This window comes from Anser anser (assembly GCF_964211835.1).
Source record: "Anser anser genome assembly, chromosome: 3".
Lineage (NCBI taxonomy): Eukaryota > Metazoa > Chordata > Aves > Anseriformes > Anatidae > Anser > Anser anser.
In genome coordinates, this window is record NC_139722.1 from 106,743,778 (window position 1) to 106,764,347 (window position 20,570).

The 20,570-nt window shown below is 37.0% G+C and overlaps 1 protein-coding gene across 41 annotated transcripts in view; it reads right to left on the bottom strand.

Annotated features, from left to right (window-relative positions):
* NRXN1 (neurexin 1) overlaps nucleotides 1-20,570 on the bottom strand; it is a 725,995-nt gene that overhangs the window by 475,406 nt on the left and 230,019 nt on the right. For 40 of the 41 annotated variants that reach the window (XR_014582544.1, XR_014582545.1, XM_083831654.1 and 37 more), the window contains one exon: nucleotides 403-704. Coding sequence is in view for 38 of the 41 variants with exons in the window: in XM_083831654.1 (XP_083687780.1) it covers nucleotides 403-704 (302 nt within the window). In the remaining 3 variants the exon portion in view is untranslated. Of the gene's footprint in view, nucleotides 1-402; nucleotides 705-20,570 lie in introns of those variants that run through there. The other variant, XR_014582546.1, reaches the window with a different exon arrangement.

A 20,570-nucleotide genomic window follows, 5' to 3' on the forward strand; every position in this document is an offset into this window, starting at 1 on the left:
CCAACAATCAATTTACTGCTCACTCCTTAAAAGACAAAAATAGATAAAACATTTCTTTAAATTAAAGAATTGCAATGGAGTTAGAGTAACTTATGTCCTATGGAAAGTTTTTAGCCTTGGCTAATGCAAGACTGCAAGGGCAGACAGATGTACTGGAGAAACACCATAGTGATACCTATAGTCTTAAAACACCTAACTAATACTGTCTCATTCAGACAGCTGCTTGCCCTACAACTTTCTAGATATGCCCCTGCTCAAGTGTGGCAGGAATATCCCTCCTTGTGCAAATAAAGAACTAATAAAATGCCTACAACACATCCAATGTGACACTATGCAATTTTCAAATCGTCAAGCATTTACTCAAAACAAAGTCAATTATTCTTGTATCCATTGTACTGTTACCTGACGCAGATTCCTGGTTACTTTCACATCATGCCAGGCATTGTCATTAAATTTCCCATTCACAGGTTCCACCAGTGCTTCAAAGGCCCCTGAGCCCAAATTAATGACCAAGGAGACAGCTCCATTTTTCAGTGCAAGATTGACGTAATCAGCTGATTTTCCTGTGTGAAGCATCAGTCCATTCCTCTGAAGTGTTTTAAATGACAGAGTTATTTCATCACTGCTACTTTGTATGGGATTCTGAGATAAATCATAGCAGAAGTATTCTGATCCCTTGAATGTTGCAATATACTCTTCTTTTCCTGGGGAAAAATAAATAAATAAATAAATAAATAAATCGTTGGCACTTACTACAAAGCTGTTTTCATGGATTATTTTTATATAGCTAATATAGCTAATTCAACAGTATTACTGTAAGCACTATATCAAAAAGTAATTAATTTAAAACACAAAATCCATGAAGTAAAAAAGATAACTAAGATTTTCTATGAACATAGTATTTTCTTACAGAACCTTTATGGGTACAATTAAACTTAGAAAATATACTGCATCAGCAATGTGATCTGGAATGCATCCAGCATTTAGGAGAATATGCAAACTAAAACATTATTTCAGTCAAAACCTGGATCTTTTCCTTCCTCATCCGCACTAAAATCACAGCATCTCAAAAGGAATCAACCTAGATATCTCAAAGTGCTTTGGCCTAAGGTCTTGAATAACTACAAAACATTTATGTAAGAATATAACTTGTCCAAACCTACACCTACTACCATGCTAAACAACAAGTTAAGATGAAATAGTAAACAAATAGTTTTTCTGAGATATACCTTTACTAGCATGTATGTGTCATACAGGTTATTTCTTAGTTTATCCTAAAGGTGATTAAGAAACACAAAAAGGACAAGCTAAGTTTTCAGCCTCATCAGAAAAGTATAACATATATGGAGATTATGTTTTCTCTGAAGTCCTACGGATAAACATACACACCAACCTTATACAATGTGTACAGGGTTTGGAGATATGCAAAGTCAGGATTTGTTTATGTTTAGTTAATAATAAATGCTAGTAAGAATTCAATGGAAATCTGTAAATGTTGGAGTAGTGTAATGGTACGGGTATGAAAATCTGAGGATGTCAGATTCCGTAATATGTAAGAGCTATAAACTCAATCTCCAGAATACAGCTGCAAACACCAGTCTGTCATACCATCAGCACAAGACCCAAACATAAATACACAGGTAAAGGAAATAATAACAGCATGAATTTAGAAGAGAACAGAATAGAACAGTTAATGACAGAGCAGACAAAAAGCAGATGTGAGAACATAGTTTTAGGAAAATTCTCCAGGCTTATGTCTGCTGTTGTTCTGTCTCATCTGCTTAGGTCCCCCTACAGCAGACTGGACAAAAAAAAAAAAAGCTAGGTATTTGCAATGCCTGTTTTACTTTCAATAGTACAGCACTGTAAAATCAGATAAATAGGACTTCAGTGATTACATTTTTATTGAACTTTTTTTTTTTGATAAAAACATTAAAAATTAATGGTCTACAATTATTTTGAGGTGCTATCTCACTGGTTTGATGCAGTTATTTGGAGTTTTTTTGTTTGTTTGTTTAATGAAGCAGAAGGCAAATCCTATTAGACCACTTTATATATGTGTATATATTTAAGCATAAAATGGTAATGAATATAATAATATTCTTACAAATATATTAATATATATATAAATTTAAAAAATGGTCTAGTAGCCTCTACTTATCTAATATGCTCCACACAATGACCAAATCAGGCTTCAGAAGTATCTTAGCCTACATAAAACTACCAGGATTTGCAAAAGGAAATTCACACCTGGGTTTAACAAGCTAAGCCTATTTTGTAATTAAACACTTTAAAAAATAAACAAATACCTCTCAGAGCACCCTTAAGGAGGGTTTTCCCCTCTATTTTGCTAGAGGTTTTCTCAAAAGATACAAACACCAAACAAAAATCCCTAGTCTTGAGTTCCAGATTAAGTGATGTTCCCTCTCTTTCAACAAGCACATGATCATACACAATATACAGACTGCTGCTTATATTGGCCATTTCTTATGTACAATAAATATACAGTAGGTGCTATGTAGCATGAAAACGTTGCTACATCCTACCCAGGCTTCTCTAGTTCTGTAATATTCAGACAGCTGGTACCTCCATGGACAAACACTATCACCTTTCTAGTGAGGAACTCAGATAAATATAGGCTTAGGAATATAAACAGTTGCATGGTAAGAAGGGTTACAACATAACTGCTATCTCACCCTTCCAGGCTTCTGGAGAACGGTAATCCTGAGAAAGCCTTTTTTTCCCCACAGGTTCCATTCTGGACAAAAATTACATTCTTACAAAAGTTCTGACTAAGGCTTATCATAGAGAAAAAACAGTTAAATTAGTCTGGTTTTAAAAATAACTTTGGCATTTTTCCAGACTTCTTTTTATCGAGCATAAATTTCTTACACTTAGGACAAATTTTACCCCCGTTGAACTTGATTGAAATGTGAGCTAGATTTTACTTGCATGACTGATGCCAAAAATTAGTCTGTTTAATCTGTCCAAAAATCTTTATTTTTACCTTTAACATAGCCAACAATAGAGAAGCAAGAAAATACCTATCTATCATCCAAGTCCATCAGAAACAGCAGGTCAAGAGACTTACTGCAAATATACTCGAAGGACATACAGAATTTGTTGTACCCATTCTCTAGATCTTAAAAACTCTCAGCCTTGTGTGCAGAACCCAACACTAGACTAAGAGCCACGGACCCTAACATGTTTCAGTAGAGGAGGAAAATCACGGCTCGTTTTGTTTTAAAAAATTTACAAACAATGCATTTTCTAGGGTTTCAATACACTAAGCAGTGGACCGCATGACTACCATGCCTCCCATTTAATGAATATTTAATAAAAGCATGAAACGCTCAAGAGCAAATTTATTTGGTATGGATGCTTACTGCAAATGCATACTAAAACAGCATGAATAGCTACACTGAATAGATGATAAATATTAAATGCAGCAACTTGGGACAAAACTACATCTACCATGTATTTAATGACTCAAACACAAAAAGCTAAAGAATATAAATGAATCAACATGCAGTATATTTATGTATAAATATTATGCAATATAAACTACTTCTGCAAAACCAGATCACTCACACAGATGTGAAAATGAATAGAACTGTAACAGCATGCCAGGCACATTTTTTAAAACTTCCCCAAAGAAGGGCCTGAAGGAGCAAGCTCATTCAAAAGCAAAATTATAGTCTCATATTGTAAACAGAGCCACAATTTATGCAGACTTAAAAAAAAAAAAAAAAAACCTTTTAGATGTTGTTGGGTTGACCTTGGCCAGCTGCCAGACACCCACCCACCCAGCTGTTCTCTCACTCCCCCTCATCAAGGGGACAGCGGGGGTAAGTAAGATAGAAAAGCTTGTGGATTAAATAAAGACAGGGAGATCACTTACCAATTACTATCACAAGCCAAACATATTCAGCTTGGAGAAAATCATTTTCATTTATTGCTATTAAAATAGTTTTGGAAGGTGAGAAACAAAAAAACAAAAATTAAAACAAAGCCTTCTCCCCATTTTTTTCCACTGGATCAACTTTATTCCCTTCACTGCTTCATTCTTGCCTCCTCTACCTCTCCCTGTCCTGCCCTGAGCAGTACAGGGGGATGGGGAATGGAGGCTGTAGGCAGTCCACACCAGCTCCTGTGTGCTGCTCCCTCCTCCTCAGTCTTTTCCCCTCTTCCACCATGTGTCCTCTCCATGGGCTGCAGTCCTTCAGGATAAATCTGCTAACGCATTTCACTGGCAACAGGTCCTGGAGGAAATATCCACCTGCTCTGGCATGGGGCCCTCCACAAGCTGCAGAGAAATACCTGCTCCAACATGGTCTCTTCCACAGTTAAATCTCTGCTACAATAATTGGAGCAACTCCTCTCTCATTTTCCATTTTCCATTCCCTTCCTTCTGACAGGCAGTATTTTGCCATCTCTTTAATGCTTTTAGAGGCACCAACAATTTGGCTGATGGGCTCAACTTTGCCCTGTGGTGGGGCCATTGAAACCAGCTATGTCTACCATAGACAGTCCCGACTTCTTCTCAGGGAGGCCACCACCTGCTCTCCTGCTACCAATACCTTGCTACAGACATCCAATACAGAGGTTAACATTTCTGTGTCTATTATGTTATTTTGTAAGTATTCACTTCTGTCAAAAAGTTTAGTCTTGAATTTTCCTTAAGGGAGAAAATAAAAGGCCAAATCAGTAGCCCTTTACCTCCTCAATGGAAAAAAAAAAAAAAAAAAAAAAAAAGAAGCTCGAGTTGTCATGGAAAGATCAAATCAGCTTCACGGATTGGAAAACATCTGTTTAATATGGGTCCCATCTGACTGACTTTCAGTAAGATTACTAATGTCAACCTATGGACTCTTCTTCTTCTGCAGCATCTTCAATCAATGTATGATGGTATGTACACTACTTAATTCACTATTTGATCTCTTCCCCAATTCTTGCAGCTTCTATAATAAGGTCTGTACTACTTTTTTTTTTTTGGTGACATTACTAAAAAAGTAATTGGTACGTTTTACGATGTTCATATAAGCTACTTAAACAAATGTTATGGAAATACTGTAGTGCTTTCCTTCACATTACATGTCATCACTTGATACATGAGCTGATCAAAATCAACTTGTGTATGAAGATTCCCCCAATTCACATGGCAGAAACTAGAATGAAGATGATTAGGATGATTAGGTACCCCATTTGGTGAATCTCTGAAGAATTTGTAAACTGAGGTTTAATTTAACCACTAATTTTGGCAAGAAAGTGGCATGTAAAGTTTGAATCTGAAGTGTTGGCAGTTTTTAGCATTTATTTTTCTTTAGGTTATGCTGAAACATTTAATTTTTAAAAAAATAGCATTAATTTGCTTAAAAACTGGCCTAAACTGGGGAGGGGGGGGGGGGGTGTAAGAAATTAAAGTCAAAATTTATCATAATATTTTATGTCAGAAAAATATTTTGGTTGAAAAAAAATGAAAAATGTGGAAAAAGCCTTTAATTCCATACTTATCCCAAACTTTATTTTTTTACTTTTTTTTTTTACCTACCAAAACATACATGCCTTTTTTTTTTTTTTTTTTTTTTACATTGTAGGATTGCGTTTTGCTTATTCAGTTTTCAGAATTCATTGTAGTATTACCACATGGCCCCTGACCACTCTGACATTGCATTGTAAATCCATAACAGGCCTCCATTAAAGTATGATAACAGTGCATCAGAGCACACACATTTATCAGGTAGGTCAAATCCATACTTCAGATAACTGGGAAAGTTTCTCATCTGACAACAGTGTGTTCATGCATTGCAGTCAGGAGATTAACCCTCCCCTCTACGGGATACAAGACAACTTCACCTTCACAACCTCTAACTGGCTCACCAATCGCTCCACCCTCTTCTGGCATTTTGTATGCATTTCATATCAGAATTGTCATGAATTCAAATACAGTCATAAAAAATATTCTCACTTGGACATACACTGTACATCTCTAAAACACAAATTTAACCAGCTCTACCAGATGCTGTATAATACCTGCACAGCTCTACTACTTCAGATCTAATTAGGAAAATGTGTACAACACTGCTCTGTAGCATTGCAACAGCATTTGCTCTAAGTTGAAGTCAGTTAATACCATGTTCACATCACAATGTTAGATAACGTCATGGTTTTTGATATTGTTGTTGTAGTCTTGTCTTAAAATATCTATCTGGGAACACGGATTACTTTGCAGAGTCTGTAGTTCTTCACACCAAATCACTTTTAACATTGTGATTCTTCAAAAGCAACTGAAGTGTTTTAACATAACATCTACAGAAGGTAGCATTTTAGCAGCTCTAACAAAAACACTGATTACGAAAGAACAAAGCAAGCAAATCCTGTAATTTAGCTAAAGGTTCTTGACTATATAATGTATTTCCTTATTTGGTAGCTTTTGTATTTGACAGTCATTTGGGTAAGCATGAAGGTATACGATATGCTAGATAAACATGGACAAAACTACTGCATTCCATAAACCTAATTACAAAAACAAAACAAAACAAAAACCTAAATCTCAGGTTTTCATGCTTAATCCAGTATTCTGGTAGATCTGTTTCATTTTCTAGTCTAGATTCTTCAATATTATGGAATTCACTATTTATCAAATGCTTATCAAAGTGTTCTCAGTAGCAACAGATAATCAGAAATTCAGTACTAAAGTGTGCAAATATTCCCCATCATCTATCTATCTTTGACAACACATTATCATCAATCTTTCTCATTAAAATCATGTTAAAAACTTACAAATCAATTCAAACTTAACAATCTTGCCTTCTATGAAATATTCTGTCTGAATGGTTAACGACAGTAGTAGTGAAATACCACATGATAACAAAGTTAAATTACTTTACAAACAAACGGTGTACCTGTCAAGATTTGTGTATCATTTCATATTTTTAAAGAAACAACTTAAGGCACCAATGAGTGCTAAGGGAACAGGCAGACATCATTGTAAGGCAATCTTGATAATTTTTGATCAAATGTGGTGACTGGGAGAGACTAGAGGAAAGCAAACATCACTCCTAACTTCAAGAAGAGCAAGAAGAAAAATCCAGGGAGCTACAAGTGAGTCGGCCTCCCCATGATCATCCTTGGGGACGGAGGGGGATCTCATAAATAAATGTAAATACCTGAATGAGGATGCAAAGAAGACAGAGCCAGACTCTTTTTCAGTGATAACCAATGCCAGGAAAAATGGTAATGAGCACAAACAGGAACATGAGAGGTTCCATCTAAACATCAGGAAAACATTCTTTATTGTGAGTGTGACAGAGCACTGGCACAGATTGTCCAGAGAGGGTGTAGAGTCACCCTCCTTGGAGATATCCAAAAGCTGCATGGGCATGGTTCTAGGCAACCTGCTCTAGGTGTCCCTTCTTGAGCAAGAGGGTTGGGCCAGATGACCTTCCAACTTCAACCGTCCTGCGGCTCTGTTATTGTTCCTGCAGCTCTCATTCTTTAAAACATTATTTTCCACATTTTTGTTTCTCCTCACAGCAAAAACTTCACTCTTTTGTTAGTAATACTAGCAACCTCAACAAATTACTTGCTGACATGGCAAACCTCCGTGACCATTTCACTATTTTATTTCTAAAGAGAAATCAAACTTCACCTATACTCTAAGCATGTTCTGGCTGTAGGTACAGAAGCAATTCCCTTTCTTTTTACACTAGTTACTATGTTTTCAGTAAAACTCAATCAGTTGAGCATGTTGATGTAAATGGCTTTTAGGAAGCTAAGGCTAGAAACACTGAAATGATTCAACAACATTTTGGTAAATAAGAATATTCACTTCTGGTATCAATACTTAACAAAAGAAGAAATTTGTTTTTTGTTCAAGTGAGTTTCATTGCTATTAATAATGTGACAGACAAATGGTCTCAGTGTTTGAATAGTACCTAATGAGATACTCATTAGTCTCTGTCTGGTTACTCAACTAGATACTCATCACATTTTCCAGTAGATGCTGCCAGTTAAGAACTATTGAAGAACTCTTTCAGGGGCAGCTGGTACCCATAAAAACACACTTAGTGTATAGAAGAATGAATCTGAAAACTGCTGGTTTCAAACTGATTGAAAGTGGAAAAAAAAGCATATAATAACTTTCCAATGGAAGTATCGTAACACAACTGTTTCTAGATAGTTTGAAAAGACATCAATGGTGTGAATTCAAATAATAACTGTGACATTATTCTTGTTTGGCCAAACTGAACAAAATACAGAAATTGTGCGAGGGTGTGGTGGTTTTACTTGGGTGGGCAGCTGAGCTCCACCACAACCGCTCTCTCACTCCCCACTCCTCAAAGAGGAACGGGGAGAAAATGCGATGAAAAGGGCTCAAGGGTTGAGATAAGGACAGGGAGATTGCGCAGTAATTATCGTAACGGGCAAAACAGACTCAGCATAGGGAGATAGTAAGATTTATTGCTTATTACTAACAAGCTAGAGAAGTGAGAAACAAAGGAAAGAAACCAAAAGCACCTTCCCTCCCCCATCCACCCTCTTCCACCTCCTCCCCCCGAGCAGCGCCAGGGAACGGGGGAATGGGGATTATGGACAGTCTACAGTGCTTCTTCGCCACTCCTTCTCGATCACTCTCGTCCCCTGTGCTGTAGGGTCCCTCCCATGGGATGCAGTCCTTGCTGAACTGATCCTATGTGGGCTTCCCACAGGCAGCAGCTCTTCAAGAACTGCTCCAGATATGGGTCCGTACCACGGAGTCCATCCCTCAGGAGCAAACTGCTCCAACCTGGATCCCCCACAGGCAGCAGCTCCTGCCAGGTCACCTGCTCCTGCGTGGGCTCCTCTCCACGGGCTACAGGTCTGGCCCAGAATCTGCTCCGGCAGGGATCTTCCACAGGCCGCAGCCTCTGTCTGCAGGTCCACCTGTTCCACTGTGGTCTCCTCCACGGGCTGCAGCGTGGAACCCTGCTCCACTGTGGTACTCCATGGGCTGCAGGGGGACAGCCTGCTTCACCAGGGGCCTCGCCACAGGCCACAGGGGACTTCTGCTCTGGCGCCTGGAGCACCTTTCCCCCGCCTTCTTCACTGACCTTGGCACCTGCAAGGCTGTTCCACACTCCTCTCACTCTCCCAGCTGCTGTGTGGTGCAGTGTTGTTTTTTTTTTTTCCCTGTCTTAAATATGCTCTCACAGAGGCGCAAAACAACATCGCTTATTGGCTTGGCTCTCGTGAGCAGTGGGGCCCTTACCGAACATGGGGCAGCTTCTAGATTCTTCTCACAGAAACCACACCTATGGACCCCTGCCACCAAAACCTTGACACGCAAACCCACTACAGAGGGGAGGCAGTCATAATCCATCTCTGCATTTCTCCAGACTTTGGAATAATGCATTCCTCACAAGAAACTAAAACCCCTCTTCATGATCACTTAGATTCAAGCTCGGTCATCTTTGCCCTCAAAAGGGCATTGCCATTTGGAAAGTGATGAGAAACACAGCAACTGCAATGCTGTTTGCCATACCTGGCTATGAAATGGGAAAATAGAAGGTAAAAGAACCACAGATCTGCCACTGTACAGTTTCAGTGTAAGTTAACAAAGATGCAAAAAAAAAAAAAAAAAAAAAAAGGAAGTCGGCTCACAGAATTTTACTGCATCTTGCTTTGACATTTTAGAAGACACATAAAAGTCAAAATGTTCTGTCCATCATCAGATGAAGAACAGAAAAGCTGTAACGAGTTACTGTTAATTAACCATCCCAGGATCTTAAGTTGTTGGAACAGGTTCAGAGAAGAGCGATGAAGCTGGTGAAGGCACTAAAAATAAGACTTATGAGAAATGGCTGAAGGAACTGGGATTGTTTAATCTGGAGAAAAGGAGGATCAGAGGAGTTGTGATCTCTGCAACTACTTGAAAGGAGGTTGTAGTGAGGTGGGTGTTGGTCGCTCCTCTCATATGACAAGTGATAGGATACGAGGAAATGGCTTCAAGTTGCACCGGAGGAGGTTCAGATTACATATCTAACAATTTCTGTATGGAAAAAAATGGTTATGCATTGGAACAGGCTGCCCAGGAAAATGGTAGAGTTGCCATCCCTTTAAGAGATATATGGATGTGGTGCTTAGAGACATGGCTTAGTGGTGGACTTGGTAGTGTTGGGTGATGGTTGGACTTGATGATCTAAGGGTCTTTTTCAATCTAAATGAGTCTATGATACTTGTATCAACTCTCTAGTTCTATCATGCAGATGTAGTCTTTTACTTTTATTAAGAAATGCATTTAGAATGAACAGATTCAACAAAATTATTAAAATATATTTGTATGTTTTATATAAGAAGCAGTTATAATCTATCACTACAGCATTTCATAGCACCCTTTTGTTGTTTTTAAAAGCGAATTAAGAACAGACTTTATTAATAATGAATTGTGTCTATTGATGGGTGTTTATTTATTTATTTTTTTCAAATTATCACTTAATGACACTTAGAGAAACCATTAAAAATGTATGGCAGTCATTCTAGCCAGCATGAAGTGTTGCACTTCATTTAATGATTAAAATGTAATTACCTACATAGAAAAACACTAGATAATATGAACCCAATAACTGAGTATAACATGTTTTCATTATGAATTCTGAGTACTGTAAATTACTGTATATTACTGCAGTTACAATCCCAAATAGCTGATTATGAATATATAAAGACATGGGATCTATTCGTATCATAGAAAGACTTCAGACAAGAAGCATGTCTCATTATAGCACACGCGAGCGCAGGAAAGGCATATTTCTTATTTCCTTAGAATTTACCTTCTTTCCCACTAAAGTCAACGATAGTTTTAACATTCACTTCGCTAGAGGTTCATTTAGGTTCTTAGAGTTTGATCAAATGGCCAGAAGAAATACTTCCACAGGCTTTAGCAGATTTCTCATAGCAGATTCTGCAATCCTACATAAGCACTATGTTTAGCTTTACTGCATATGTAACCTCCTTCCTGGCAGTATTAAACCACAGAATAAGTCTGGCTGATTTGATCATAATTTGATCCTGTACCCTTGCCTGATTCAAATCAAATGCATACCACTGGATGCTTTGACCTTATTATGTATCAAAAGTAATGGGACGACAGACCAGAGAAATGAAATCATCCAGACAGGATAAATCAAAGCTATTTGATAATGGCTGAAACATTTCTCTAAGGAAAAATAAACAAGAAATCTTAAAATAAGATTATTAAACAAATTTCAAGGATACATGTCATGTGACAAACCATTATTCGATACTATACAAACAATAACTAGTGAAGTGCTGTCTATTCTTTTGTCTACCTACCAAAAGAATTATTTTCAAAGACGAAATAAGCTGAAACCATTGATAGCCTATTTCTAAAAGCCATGTTCCCGCTACAAAATCTCCAAAATATTAATATTATGGACTGAATATATGAACTATTTCAAACCAGACTCTAGTATGTTCCCAGATGTACTGTTTTGTGCTCCATTTCATGGTAATTTAAAATTCAAAAATTTATCCATTGTGCCACCTTCTTATTTACAGTCTTTCACAGAGTAGTTCAACCAGGGAAAACTTTACCAAAACAGCATGTAGACAAAATAATTAACAAGGATGCGTAATACTACAAAGCAAGTCATTCTAAACTGCTACTTCTGTAGTAAACATCAAAAGCTGGAAACTTCACAATAATAGCAAAATAATGGCTTGCCATTACACAGAGGGTCTGCATATGGATGTATGACTGAACCCAGAACTATCTCAGGATGCATCATGCACAAGGTTTCTCAGCATACTGCCATTTTAGAAGGCCAACCTAAATCCTTTCCTGAATTTATCAGTCACTGGATCTTAAGACAGAAAATTCAAAAATAATGCATTTATTCTCCAAATTTTATACCTTAATTTGTTTCCCACTTGCATAAAATGGGTTTTCTGCACTACTTATATAAATGAATCATACAGGCATTCAAAGAAAACAGATAAGTACTGTCAGCTTAACAAATTTAACACTTAAGTACAAAACCAAATTATATAACAGCAAATGATAAAAATATGATAATGCCAAAGAAATTATTAGTTCAAAAGGAGTACAGGTGTCTACTTCACTGATATGCATTGAATTAATTTGAAAAAGTACTGATGTTGCTATAGATGATCAATTTTCTGTTCCCATGTCATTTAAGCACAGATAAATAATTTTATTTTTTTACAGGAGAATCTCACACTCTTCCTTACCCTTCCTTACATTGTTTTGTTCCTTTCCAACAACTGTTGGCCTCTAAAGAAATACTGTAAGAAAAGTCCTAGGGAACAATTTGGGGAAGAAATGAGATTCATGATTTCATGAATCTAGGAACTTGCTCCTGTTTCTTAACAATTTTTGCTCTCCCTGGCTCTCTTCCCTATTAATAACACTGAAAGGAATACATGATGCTGCAATAGATTCTCTAGCAGGAACTGAAATCACTGTTGAGTATCGTATTTGTAAGCATACACTCAAACACATTGTGTAACCTACTGTTGTAATACTTAAGCAAACTTTGAATATGAATAAGCTTTTATTATATGTAAATCAGCAAACAAAAAAAAAGTCAGTCATAGACTGTTAAAAGCAAATAACCACACTTACACTTTGAATAGGAATTTTCTTTCTCATTTGGAAACAGCTATTGTTACAGAATGATGAAGACAGATAATCCCCCCCGCCCAAAAAAAAAAAAAAAAAAAGTAGTTACCAGCTCCAGAAAGCATTCTAAAACATGTTTTGATTTTAGTGGTCACATTATTCTGCTAATAAAGTAAGAAGGGAGGGAGAAGTAATGCACATCCATTAGGAGAAAAATCATGACTGACATAACACAAGAACAGAACATTTGAGAAACATGAGCAACTTATTCTGAAAGAATGTAGAATCGTTTCTCTAGGATTTTTTATTATTTTAAATTATATTTTGACAGAAAAATTCAGTACAAGTGTCTATTCACTCCGAAGATCAAAGGAGTCTAAACTGTCTCAAGCCTTTCTCCAGAAGCAAATTCTGAGCTCAGAAAAAAAAAAGACAAGAGAAGTCAGACTTTGATTCGGCACTCTTGTGTTAACCAACTACTTTGGACTACCATAATCTGTTTATGAACTGCACTCTGACTGCATGTTCTATTTTGTAAAAGGATACTACAACTGAAATTATGGGCAACAAAGATGTACTACTTGTATCCAACATACAAATAAAGCTATTATATACTTGAGTGGACTGAAGTGTAAATTAAAATTCCACCTGAAAGCAAGGATTTAACCACATAAATGATATAAAGTCATGTATAATACCATGTTCCAGTAGAAGACAAACTCTGTGAAAGGTTTTCTAGGTCCTGTTTTATTTTATAAACAATCACGATTAAATTAGTTGCTAATTACAAGAGGTATGAACACTGAAATGTAAGCGTTTGATCCCTACCCACCCTCTCAGATTAGAATAAAACAATGATACTTGCCACTTGTGATAAATGAGTTACAGGGAACACTACGTAATTTATCACTAAGTAAGTGATAAATTACTCCATTTTGCTAAACAGCTATTTTAATTCTTCTATTAAAAAGGCTAGATAATGTGATTTCTTCACTCATTTTCAGTTTCTTTTATTTAATCACACACATTATGCACTTCAAAAACAAATTTGCAGTTGGGTAGGGAGAGTAGAATGAGTAGGAATTTTTAGGAATTATGCTTTCTTAGTATATGATAAGTATTAGACTGATAAAAGCTGAAAATAAATGAATCTTTTCCACATGAACTGTCATCTCATTAATAAGTATTAGAAAGTTCTGTATCAGTTTACATCAAAAGAGTAATGCTTTTCATATAATTACTCAAAAAAAAGATGGACACATTAAGTTTAAAGACATTCGTGTTGAATTAAGAATAAATTGCAAAATATCATATATATATATATATATATATATAAAATACATCTATATCCACAGAAAATGAAATAGCTTTTACTCTACATGACTGTAGCTTCTAAACTCAGTGAAGGTTTTGGTCAGATGTTCAGAAACCAGGCTACTATTATACAGGCAAATACAGGCATCAGTTACTATGCCAAGGTAAAAAAAAAATGTGCTGAACTCAAAGATCAAAGGACTTTTCCAGGCCTCAGGACTCGATTCCCAGTGACTTTGCAGCTAAACTGCAAAATGGAGATTCAGCTTTCAAAGAATCCCGAGATAGTCCTTGAAGTTTCTACTATTCTAGTCCACCTGTACAGCATTCATGCTGGACAAGAACATGCTACGTTCTTATTGATAACCGGCACTCATTTTTACCTCAAGTAATCACACAGGAGCACAGAGGCTTTTGACACAAGATTGCTTAAAGAAATCAGTCAGAGTTGGCAGAAAACCTGACAGTGAAATAGTAAAAGCAACTTTTCATTTTTTTCTCTGTAACTAAAACTCCTGCAAGTGCCAGTTTTAATGTGTGATGATACAGGAAAGGTGGGGTTCTTTTTCCCTGTCCTGTGCTGGCTCTCTTCTGCCTGCAGCATACAGGCAAGAACTGCGTGAAAGACAGATGCACTTATTCATGTGAAACTGGAAAGCAGACTGTATACCAGATTAAATAAATAAGAATATATTAAAAATTCCATTTCTGGCCTGTTCCTTCGGCACCTGAGCCCTTGGCTGAGGGCTTTCAGTAAGATTTACATTCATTCTTAACTATCATTAGTAAAAACATGATTAGGAGAGGAAATCTCTAAAATTGCTTTGATTCTCTTGGTATTATATTTAATGTACACTTCAAGCCAAATAACATAGAGAATAGTTCCAATCTAACACGTTATATAAATTACATCTCAAGTAGGTAGTGATATAATTAGCTGAACGATCTGATAAAGAACATCTCCAGTGCTAATAAGCTTCTGAAACATCAACTGAACGTCTCTTATAGTGCCACACAGCTCTACTGGATTAGTACAGCATATCCTGGGGTTTGGATGCAATAAAAACAAACAAACAAACAACAAAAAAGTAATTTTGAGCAAAAAACTTAGGAGTTCTAGCTAACATCTGTTACAAGAAGTACTGTGTAACAATAGGTTCTCCAGAGATGCAGAGGGAAGACCACTGCAATGGTATTGTGTGTATGAAGAAGCATTTTTTTAAAAACAGTTTTGCACTGATATGAGACAGGAATGCATAATGTTTGTCTCTTTCATTTATCGTTTAAGCTCTTATATACCTTGTCCAATGAACCATCAAAAATGAACCCCCCAAATATTCCTACACGTTCCTTTCTCTTAATTTTTAATATTTAAAACACAGTATACATTTTACATTTACACTGAAGTGATGAAATCTTTATTAACTGTCTGTAGCAACATCTTTAAACTCTGGAATGTTTTTGCAAATTTAAATTGCTTATCATTCAAAAGTAATTGAAAAATAGATTTAGATTGACCGCAATTTTGGAATTTATTTCTGGTTCATGAAATAACAGACTATTTTGTTTTTGCCTTTTCTGTTTTTAAAAACTGACAAGTAAAAGTTTAAATTAAGATTGTAAAAAACAGGGTTTTCTTCTGGACAAAGACAAAGGTTCTTTCAAAGAAAGACAAAGGTTAAAAAAATCTCTTAGTGAGCAAAAGAATATTGCAAGATTAGGTGTTAAGTTTGGTTTAATTTGTATGTTTTAAACAACTAGCATCATATTCTAATGTTTAATTACCTAACTTAAAGTTCAAATTACCTTTACCCAAAAGTTGAATAATGTTCACTACACTTTCAGTATATTTTTTATTATATTTATGAATGCACTTGGTGGACAAAATTAAGGACAATGCATAGACATTTTAGTGACAAGTACTGCACAGTCCATTCTTGATCTGGGATAAGAACAGACCTTTTTCTCTGGAATGACGAATCAACTATGTATCAAGATTTTTATTTATTTTTATTCTTCTTTAACTTCTGCAAGCAGCAGGATAACCAGGACTACATTATGCATTTATAGGTTGGTTATTTTGATTTTTTTTAAGACTAACATTTTTCATGAATTCAGCATTACCTACTGATCTTTATTTTTTCAGGAGCCAGTAAGTCTTTTAAAAATGCACAATAAAGAGGCATCCCCACTGAGATGTTACCAATAGCCTTTTTACAGAAGCCTGCTGTAACACTGTAAAAAATGAAAGAGGATTAGCAGAGTATAAAAATAATTGGACTCTAGTGCAATATCGACATTTTAGACGAAAGATTTGCTGTCATGTCTGGGCCAAATTATCTGCTTGTAAGTTCTGCTGAAAACAGCACATTTACACCACAGATACTTCATCCTGTTATTTATGCAACAAATATGCTTAATACAGTGAGAGACAGTATGGTAGAAAATTTGACACATTTGAATTATTGTATGCATCTAGCAAAACTTCAGATCTCATCTCTCAGGTGAGGAAAAGGGTTGAAAAAAGAATATAGATAAAAAGACAATGATACTGTCAGAAACCTTGGCTCATTTTAGGAACATTAGACATCAACAAATAATTCCAATTCTTGAAGAACTTATATCTAAAATAACTGTTGAATGTATTTGGATGTTTATTATTACCATACAGGAGTGGTTTTTTTTTTTTTTTTACACTAGTTACAGACTCATGCCTGAGGTTATAAAGAAAAACCAACCATGAAATATTTATCCAAAGAACACTTACATGAAAACACAACCAAAAAATAATTTAACAAAGGAGATAATCTTAAAAGAGAGAGGGTGAGATACTCAACTGACAGTATAGTACATAACTTCCAGATTTGTCTACTCCCCTTTTTCAATAATCTGCTAAGCAATCGGCAGGAAAAATAGTCATGGAGTCTCTATCCTTGGACCAAAGGTTTTGGAAACTGACATCTGTTCTCTACAAATTTCTGTCTCCCAGCTGATAATAAAAGCTCCAAGACTGATGTGTCACTGACAGCAGAAGTCAGAGGCTGGTTCCTCCGGCACAGCTTGGACCTGACTGTTGGTCCCACACAATGACACTATTGGACTGGGGAGCAAAGAGTAGAGCTGGATTGACTACTACAACACAAAGCTCGCAAAATGCTGCGGGTTTTACAAGGACTGTAGGTATAATAAACCACTTTCATTTCACTCCGAAGAAATGAGTTGTATTTTTGTTCTTCCCTATAGCATAACCGAAATTTTACTTCAAATTACTCAAATACTAATGTTCTTACCAGCCACCTTCACTCCCTTCTGGCCATGCCTCCCCTATAATTACTGCTCAGCTGTTTAGACACACAGCCCCAGAGGCTGGCTAGGTCTTACATTTACTATGTTAAGAAAATGCCATGGTGCAGTAGCCAGAGTGACGGGATCACTATACATTCAGAAAATGTTCATAATGTAAATTCTATAAACTAGTAATTCAGCCTTATTCTACAAGCTAGTTTTTTCTTTTTTGTATTGCTGAATATGGTTTTGCTTTTCTAAAAACCTTTCTATTTTATACCACCCTGAGAAAATGTGTAAAGTACTTAATGTACATACACAAGGTATTTGATCCTGCAGAATACGTCATTCGATTTTTTTTAAGCTATTTGATGACTGTTCTGGATACCTTCAAATTAAATTTGAAGTGTTCTTCACAGAAAACACTGGCAGTCATCACTGAAACATCAGGTTGGTCATTACATTCATAAAATTATTTAAACCTTTTTGAACTTCCAGGGAAGAAAGGGAATTATCACATTTGTCAATCAACCAAGCAATCTATATTTGTTTTCTATATTTCTCCTCAAGAATCCAACACCCTACAGATTTTCTAAGAGTTTTGATTGTAATCCCTATAGCATTCAGTTTTGGTATTAATAAGATGCGTTGTTCAAAGTATAATTCCACCTATTGCTGAGGTAATATTATACCCCTGTATTCAAATAAAACAGTGTCACAGTTGTAAGTTGTTTAAAATAAGAAGCATGTTCATCTATAAAATTTTTTTCAAGTATCATTAAATAATAAATCTGCAGACTACCTCTCCACTCCTAATTCTCTTATTGCCTCCGTTTCCATTGTATTCCTAAAGTGAAACTTTAAGCACAATTTCAGAGATAATACACAATTCAGCTCCAGGATAATTTGATTTGATTACTTAAAGATTATTTGTTTGTACATTAGCCTGTAGGTACAGAAACAATATGCACTTTCAACTATTTCCATTTCATAAGTGAAAGCAAGTGATGTGCACCAATCTGCTAGCCACAAAATTATGACTGTTGGATGCATCCATGTGTAGCTCGTGTAACTCCTGTTTTGTCTTGCTATGTCCCCACATTCCAACACGGAGTTAGTAGGCAAGTTTTCCATGCTGCCATAAAAGAAACAGGCTGAGCTGAGAACACTTTTTCTGCACTCTCTCATTGATTTAGGCAAATTCACTGTCATGTGTTCTGTCCACCCCTCCCCACCACCACCATCCTGGCACAATTTTTATTTTCTTTCCATGTGTTCCACTTTTTTGTTACTGTTTGTAGAACCACAACCACAGCTGAACAAGAGTTTACACTGGCTGCTCAGAATATTTGTACTGGGTCTGGCTGGTCTGTTAACCTTCTCCACAGCAGCCCATATAGTGTTGTGCTTTGCAACTGTAGCTAGAACAGTGTTCATAGAATCATAGAATCATTTACATTGAAAAAGACCTCTAAGATCATCTAGTCCAACTGTTACCCTAGTACTGATGTCCACCACTATACCATGCTACTAAGTCCTAAATCTACAAATTTCTTGAAGACCTCCAGGGATGGTGACTCAACCACTTCCCTGTGCAGCCTATTCCTATGCCATACAAAGAAATTTCTCCTAATATCCAGCCTAAACCTCCCCTGGCGCAACTTTAGCCCATTCCCCCTTGTCTTATCACTTGGTGCCTGGAAGAGCCCCTACATCACTATATCCTCCTTTAAGATAATTATACGGTGTAAATTATGCATTATATTAAAAGCTTCCCTTTCCTCTAGGCTAAGCAACCCCAGGTTCCCTCAGCCACTCCCCATAAGACCTGTTTTCTAGAGCCCTCACCAGCTTCGTAGCCCTTCTCTGGACATGCTCGAGCACCTCGATGTCCTTCTTGTAGTGAGGGGCCCAAAACTGAACACAGTACTCAAGGTGTGGCCTCACCAGAGCAGAGGACAGGGGGACAATCACCTCCCTGCTCCCGCTGGCTACACTATTCCTGACACAAGCCAGGATGCCATTGGCCTTCTTTGCCACCTGGGTACACTGCTGGCTCATTTTCAGCTGACTATTGACCAATACCCCCAGGGCTCTTTCCACTGGGCAGCTTTCCAGCCACTCTTCCCCCGGCCTTTAGCACTGGATGGGGTTGTTGTGCCCCAAGTGCAGGACCCGGCACTTAGCCTTGAACTTCACACAGTTGACCTCTGCCCATCGGTCCAGCCTATCCAGATCTCACTGCAGAGCAGATCTTATCCTTGAGCAGATCAAAACTCGCGCCTAACTTAGTGTCATCTGCAAACTTACTGAGGGAAAAACATCACTGATACCACACCAATGTTTTTCCTGTTGCTGAGCAGTGCTGCCACAGCAACAAGGCTGTTTTTCCAATAGCCTTTCCACCAAAAGGCGGGGTGTGGGCAAGAGATGGGAGGGGACACAGCCAGGACAGCTGACCTAAACCGACCAAAGGGATATTCCATATTATCTGACATCATACTCAGCAATAAAAGCTGTATGAGGGTGGGGGAAGAAAGAGGCAGGACTCTCGTAAGGAAAGCATTCATCTTCCCAAGCAACCACTATGTGCATTGTGGCACCGCTTCCCAAGAAATTGCTGAACATTGTTTGTTGATGGGAGGTAGAGAATAATCTTTATTCTCCTTTTGCTTCTGTGCAGCCTTTGCTTTTTCCTTTCATCAAACTGCTCTTATTTCAAACCCACAAGGTTTTTTTGTTGCTCTTTTGCTTTGTTTTTCCCTCCATCTCATTTTCTTTTCCACTTTCCATCATGCTGAGGAGGAGTGAGAGAGTGGTTGCATGGTACTTGGCTGCCTCAGTGTTAAACCACAACAATACTATAATACAAGTAACAGAGAACTTCTGCAGAACATAACATTTTCTTCACTCTTCCTGTGTGCGCGCTATTTTTTTCCTTGTTTTTTGTTTTGTCAAGTGAATTCCTGTAACAATAAATTAGCGTTTAAATGAGTAAATCTACTTACCTGTAACAGTAAAAAGAAGAAAAGGAAAGGGGAGAAAGGAGAAAAACAAACAAAACTACTTCTAAATATTCCACTGATATTCAGGATTTACCCTGGATTTCCAAAGTGGTTTCGAGATAGGTGGATCCTGACTTATTTCTGGTAGTATGGTAATCAACATCTAGATTTCTTTTTTTCCCCTGCAAGTGTGAAGTGCTAGTACAAAGTAATTTTGAATTTTCATTGGCTTAACTCAACCCTCAAAAGGACATGAAATCTTCCACTTAATGTCAATCAATTTTTAACCCTGGCATTACGTTTAGAAAAGTACACTTTCACTCCCC